This window comes from Ostrinia nubilalis, chromosome 16, assembly GCF_963855985.1.
Source record: "Ostrinia nubilalis chromosome 16, ilOstNubi1.1, whole genome shotgun sequence".
NCBI lineage: Eukaryota > Metazoa > Arthropoda > Insecta > Lepidoptera > Crambidae > Ostrinia > Ostrinia nubilalis.
Window position 1 is genome coordinate 8,134,224 of NC_087103.1, and position 6,807 is coordinate 8,141,030.

At 59.2% G+C, this 6,807-nt stretch overlaps 1 protein-coding gene across 1 annotated transcript; it reads left to right on the forward strand.

The window, feature by feature from the left end:
• The first annotated feature begins 205 nt into the window (after nucleotides 1-205).
• On the forward strand, nucleotides 206-5,627 carry LOC135079532 (uncharacterized). The gene is made up of 2 exons (XM_063974185.1): nucleotides 206-2,449; nucleotides 2,493-5,627. Exons 1-2 carry the CDS (start codon nucleotides 206-208, stop codon nucleotides 5,625-5,627), a joined length of 5,379 nt encoding a protein of 1,792 aa, XP_063830255.1.
• Nucleotides 5,628-6,807: the final 1,180 nt, after the last annotated feature.

Genomic DNA, 6,807 nt, shown 5'->3' on the forward strand with positions numbered 1-6,807 from the left:
CGCATGCCATCACTATTAGCATGATTACCCAGGAGATTTAATTGCCGATCAGTCCGTATTATGGACTAAACAAACAAGACAGTTAAACCTTATAATTTTATCCAATGAACAATACTCTATTTGTGATTTGTCGGTGGAGTATCACCGGCCGTTACCCCTCCCGGGAGTGAGGCGGGGGCAGCTGCGCCCGCAAGCAGTTTGAAAAATGAATAGTGTCAAAACGGATAAAACTACCCGGGCGGGTCCCAGCCATGCTGGGGAATCCCGTGGCCGCTCACAAGGCGGTCGGCCCTGTGTATACGGGGGGGCCAACACTATTCCGCGGTCTCGACCGCGCCACGACGACAAATGCAAACCCACAACGGACTCGAATTCGCTCTACGATACGGAACATGACGAACAGGAGGTGGAGGCCTGTGCCCCGAAGGTACACGCCGAAACCAGCGACCACAGCAAGAAAATGACGGACTCTGAACTGGGGTCGGAGGCTTCTGCAACCTCTGCGTTGCCGGATAAGAAGGTTCGACCCAAACCAACACGCAAGCGCCGGAAAGAGATTGCCTCTCTGCATGAGAACTCTTCTCTTTCGGAGGAGGAAGTGGCCCCAGCGCCTAAATTCAGCACTGCCCGCCGCGGTAAGAAGGTCGGCAGTGGCCAGCGGGCGGACTATTATAGGAGAGTGGAGGAGCTGGAGGAGCTCGACTTTAATGCCGACCTCGATAGGAGGGCCAAAGCCAGTCTGGTCCGCCGAGAAAGGAGTCAGGCGGGTTCAATCTCGCCGAACCTTGAAGATCCCAAGTCCAAGGTGGACTATGAGAGGCTGGACCTGGAGCAGCTGAGGGCTCGCGGGGGACTGTTTGTCTCCGAGATCGCCCGCGTCTCTCAGGCATCCGGACGTTTACAGGGTCCTCTGAAAGGAGCCCTCAACAGGTCAGCGGATAACCTCGCCGGCATCCTCGACCAGCTGGCAGCCCGCTCCGAGACGGAGGAAAACCGCCGGCTGAGGATCGACAACGCCAACTTGAGGCGAGAAATGGAAAGTCTCCATGTGGAGATCCGCGCCCTTAAGCGCGAGATGGCGGAGCTGACTGCCAATGTCGGCAAAAGGAATGTGATGCCCCCGCCGGCGGTCCCGTCAACTCACGAGGACGACATGGAGGCCCAGACCCACGAGGACGAGATGGAGGCCCTGGCTCCCGCGAGAGACCCCCTCCCCCAGGGCGCATTATGCGCCCAATCTATAGAGGAGCTCCTGCAGATGGCCTGCCAAAGAGCTATAGACTCGGCGGCCAAGCTCATAGACGCCAGACTCGGAGATCTGGAGAGCCGTTTGCCGCCCCAGAGGACCCTCCGCCCCCCACTAGCGTCTGACTCAAGAACTGCCTCGGCCCCTACGGCAAGCTCAGCCCCTGCAGCAGGGCCAACCCCTGGACCGAAGCGGAAGCGCACGGCGGCTAGGCCGCCGCCCCCATCCCAGCCGGAGCCGGTGGCTTCCAGCCAGGAGGTCAGGGCGACGACCTCGACTGCCCCACCAGCGGAGACATGGGCCACCGTGACGCGGCGAGGGAAAAAGGGAAAACCCCGGTCTGCGGCAGCTTCCCAGCCGGCCCCTGCGCCCAAGACGGCCCCGACGGCACCCAAACCTAAGCCGAAGGTGAAGTTAACCCCTCCCCGCAGCGCAGCCATTGTTGTGACGCTGCAACCTGAGGCGGAGAAGAGAGGGGCAACTTATAAGAAGGTGCTCACCAAGGCCAAGGCTGCAGTGGACCTAGCTGAGCTGGGAATCCCGAACATTAAGGTCACTGACTCGGCGACCGGAGCTCGCCTAATTGAGGTTCCAGGCGCCGAGTCCAAGGACAAGGCAGACAAGCTGGCCATTCAGCTGAGGGCGGCTCTCGGTGGCGACGTAATCGTCACCAGGCCTGAAAAGCGCGCAGACATGCGCATTATCGGCCTGGACGAATCAGTCACCAGAGAGGAGGTTGCCGAAGCGGTGGCCAGCAGGACGGGCTGCTCTCAGGAGGCAGTGAGAGTGGGGGAGATTCGGCGCAGCACCCGTGGTGAGGGAACTACCACGATTAGCTGCCCAGTCGTAGCGGCCAAAGCCCTGTCGGAGGCCGGTCGCCTTCTTGTGGGCTGGTCCTCGGCCCGTGTACAGGTTCTGGATCCTCGCCCGATGCGGTGCTTCAAGTGCATGGGCCTTGGACACACCCGGCAGCTGTGCCCCTCTACAGTGGACCGAAGCGGCCTATGCTTCCGGTGCGGCAATCCGGGACATAAGGCTGCGGATTGTGACGGTCAGGCGCACTGCGCTGTCTGTGCCGAGGCCAGTTGCGACATCAGCCACCACATGGGGGGAAGAAATTGCAAACCCCCCCAGAAAAGAGGGAAAGCAGTTCCGAGGGTCTCAACCCCCTTGATAGAGGAGCACCACGAGCGGTGCGAGGAGGCAGACATGACCGATGAGTAGTCGTCAAATCTGCCTCCTCCAGGCGAACCTCAACCACGCTGCTGGGGCGCAGGATCTCTTTCTACAATCCCTGGCAGCGTGGAACATTGACGTGGCGGTGGCCTCGGAGCCGTACTGGGTTCCCCCGCAACCGCATTGGGTAGGCGACGCCGCAGGGGATGTGGCAATCATATGCCGGAATGGGCCCGCCACTACTCCTCTTAATCTGAGAGACCGCGGCCCTGGTTTTGTGACGGCCCAATGGGGGAGATACGCGATTGTCGGCGTTTATTTCTCCCCCAACAAGCCCCTGTCGGCCTTCGAGACTTTTCTCGGCGTCTTGGGTCCCGCGATTCGTCGGCTGGCGCCGCTCCAGGTCATCCTCATGGGCGACCTGAATGCGAAATCGCGTATGTGGGGCGGGAACTTCACCGATGTGAGAGGTAGGGCCCTCGAGGACTGGGTGGCCGAACTAGGGCTGTCCGTTCTGAACACCGGGACAGCCCATACCTGCGTCAGGGCACAGGGTGGCTCAAGGGTGGATGTGTCTTTCGCCACCCCTGCGGTCGCCCAACGCGTCGTCAACTGGCGGGTGATGGAGGAGGAGACTCTCTCGGACCATCTCTACATCCGGTTCGAGGTCTCTCCCTCCACCACTCCCCGAGCGCCTCGTCGTACTGGCCACTCGGCCTTTCCTAGGTGGGCCACAACCAAGCTGGACAAAGAAAAGGCCGAAGAGGCGGCCATTGTCCAGGCCTGGTGCAGCAAGGGGAGTCCTCATCCCTCCGATGCCGACGCCGGTGCCGCCTGTCTCCGAGCGGCATTGACTCAGACGTGCGATGCGGCAATGCCGAGAGCCCAACGCACTGGCAACAGACGGCAGGTTTACTGGTGGTCTCAGGAAATAGCGGACCTCCGGGCCACCAGTAACGCGGCAAGGAGGGCCTATTTGCGCCACCGTCGTCGCGCAACACGGGACCCAGTGGAGGAGGAGCGCCTGCGCGTGGCCTACAAGGAGGCCAAGAGGACGCTCCAGGTGGCCATCATGGAGGCTAAGGCGGCAGCCCACAACGAAATGCTGGAGGAGCTCGACGGTGATCCGTGGGGGCGGCCATATCGCGCAGCGCGGAATAAGCTGCGCGGACAGTCGGCGCCAGTCGCGGAGACCATAGAGCCAGACCTCCTGCGGCGGGTGCTGGGGTCCCTGTTTCCCCAACAAGGGGACTTCCGTGCCCCGGCTCCTGTCCGCAGCCGTAGAGCCCAATCACCGGAGCCTCCAACCCCCCCGGTGTCAATGGTAGAGGTTGGTGTCGCCCTCGACCGACTCCACGGCAGCAGGAAGGCCCCAGGCCCAGATGGGGTCCCAGGGAAGATCCTCCGCCTGTTCATGCAGGTGGAAGAAAATGAGGACCGTCTTCGGGAACTCTTTGACCTGGTGTTCAGAACCAGTCAGTTCCCGAAGATCTGGAAGGATGGCCGGCTATGCCTGCTGAGAAAGGAGGGTCGGCCGCCCGACTCCCCCTCTGCGTACAGGCCCATCGTGCTGCTCGATGAGGCGGGGAAGGTCCTCGAAAGGATCATCGTTTCCCGCCTCACCAAGCACCTGAATGACGTGGGCCCCAACCTGTCGGAGCGGCAGTTCGGCTTCAGGGCGGGGCGCTCTACACTTGACGCCTTGTCCGCCCTGAAGTCAAAAACAGAGGAGGCTGTATCCCGCGGCGAAAGGGCACTGGCGGTGTCGCTGGACATCGCCAACGCCTTCAATAGTCTGCCCTTTGACACGATAGTGTCGGCGCTTCATTATCACGGAGTGCCGGCCTATCTCATCAGGATAGTGGCGGACTACCTGCGGGACCGACAGGTCAGTCTTGTTGGCGCGGATGGGGAGCTGGTCCAGCAGCGGATTTTCCGCGGGGTCCCCCAGGGGTCGGCCTTAGGGCCGACTCTTTGGAACATTGCCTACGACAGTGTGTTGCGGTGCAGGCTCCTTAGAGGGACGAGCCTGCTTTGTTACGCCGACGACACACTTGTCGTGGCCACAGGAAGGGCCCTGCCGGAACTCTGCCTGCGGATAGAGGCGGCCACCGAAATGGTTGTAGCCCGTATCAGGGCGGCGGGCCTGGAAGTGGCCCCCCATAAGACCGAGGCCCTAATGTTTCACGGGCCTCGGAAGGGACCGCCACCAGGTGCCCACCTCAATATAGAGGGTGTCCGTGTGCGGATAGGGGGCCAGATGAAGTATCTGGGCCTAGTGTTGGACGGGCGGTGGAACTTCCACGCCCATTTCGAGGGCCTGGCCCCCAAACTTACAGGGGCGGCAGCTGCATTGGGCAGACTGCTGCCTAACACGCGGGGCCCCAGCATGAGCTGTCGCAAACTCTACGCTGGGGTTATAAAGAGCATGGCCCTATACGGGGCTCCCATATGGGTGGGTTCTCTCGACAGAGAGAACCGTGCCGCTCTGCGGCGCCCGCAGCGCACCATCGCTTTGCGGGCGATAAGAGGGTACCGTACCGTATCACACGGTGCGGCGTGCGTTTTGGCCGGGCTCCCCCCATGGGAACTCGAAGCAGAGGTCCTCGACGTGGTCTACCAATTCAGAACGTCGAGGCGCGAGGCAGGGGAGCGCCCGGCATACGAGGAGGTGGAGCGCGTCCGCGAGCTTGCCCGAGAGGAGCTTCTGCGGCGCTGGGAGCGGGAGTTGGTAGACTGCCGCTATGGCGTGAGAACCATAGAGGCGATCCGCCCGGTCCTGGACCAGTGGGTGCATCGGAGGCACGGCTTCCTCACCTATCGTCTGGTGCAGGTGCTAACTGGACACGGATGCTTCGGTTGGTACCTGCATCTGATCGGTAGAGAGCCGAGCCCTGAATGTCACGAGTGCGGCGCTGCGGAAGATACGGCTCAGCACACCCTTGAGGTGTGCCCAGCATGGGTCCAGCAGCGCCGGGCTCTGACTGCGGTGACTGGTCCGGACCTCGCGCTCCCCAGCGTCGTGGTTGCGATGCTCCTGGGCGAGAGCGCGTGGGACGCCATGGTCTCCTTCTGCGAAGAGGTGATGCTGCAGAAGGAGACCGCGGAACGGGCTAGGGAAGTAGATCCCGAAGCCCACGCGCTCCGGCGCAGACGGCCGGGGGGAAGAAGGAGGAGATTCGCTCGCCTCCTTCCGCCTCCCTAGGTGAGACCAGTGGGTGTTAGGCCGGGGGGCCCATCACCCACATTGCACGGTCCCACCCTGTCTGGGGGGTCTGCCAGTGTACCGGCAGACCCCCTCTTTAGCGCGGGAGGCCCGGCAAAGGCTGGGCCATGCGTCGGCACGGCGTGGTCTGAATCTGTAGGACCCCACGTCGTGCCAGTAAAACGCAGAGGGTGCACCGCAGGTTTTTAGTGGGTATACTTGTCGGGTGACAGCCGCTATTGCTGCCACCCGACAAGAGAGTCCCACATAACCCGTCGCTTCCCCCGAGGCGGCGGGTATACGCAAAGTATTTTCCTGCGCAAAAAAAAAAAAAAAAAAAAAAAAAAAGGCCCTTTTCACTTAATTTTATCAACTCAATAATTTAGTATATTTAATATACCTTCCGTTTTGAACCATCTGCAATCGTATATAGCTTTAACTAAATATATCCGGAAAGCGTCCAAAGCGACCGAAAGCAGCGAAAATTTTATGTGGCATGAATTCAATTCAGTCCCATTTGTTGGCGATCCCGGATGCTTCCCGGATGAGGTTCAACTCAATAGTAACCGGATTCGCGAATAGTCGTTATACGTCATTACATTACCGGTTCGCGGTTGGTATACGGGTAGATTGGTATGGTTGGTAATAATTATGCTTGTTTATTTATTTGTAAATGTAAATTTAAACTCTTTATTTATGACTCAGACTAGCTGTGCCCCGCGGTGTTACTCGTAGTGAAACATAGCCTATTATTAATCCAGAGTGTCAGCCAACACCATATCAAATTTCAAGAGGAGAGCGTATCTTCATCAAGGCCAGCCACGCACCTGTAACGCCCCTGGGTCTGCGGGTGTCTATGGGCGACGGTAATCACTTACCATCAGGTGATCCGTCTGCTCGTTTGCCTCCTGTCACATAAAAAAAAATATAAAAAAATCGCTCCAGCCGTTTAGACGTGAAGAAGTATTAAACATACACACTCAAAAACTTTCGCCTTTATAATATTACTGTGATACGATGCAGTTATTCATCATCATGAGATTGTCATCATCATTGGGTCAGTTAGTCTGCACTGGAGTAGCACGATCCTCTTTAATCTGCCAAAGGTAAATGAAGTATTTGATTGATACTCCCACACTGGCCAGATGGGTTGAGGATGCATTAACTTCATACTTTTTTC

Excerpts from the sequence above, each read along its gene's own strand:
- LOC135079532 (XM_063974185.1), top strand. The coding sequence starts at position 206 with ATGAATAGTGTCAAAACGGATAAAACTACCCGGGCGGGTCCCAGCCAT. Across the intron at positions 2,450-2,492 it reads ACCACGAGCGGTGCGAGGAG|GCGAACCTCAACCACGCTGC; the intron begins GCAGACATGACC and ends TGCCTCCTCCAG.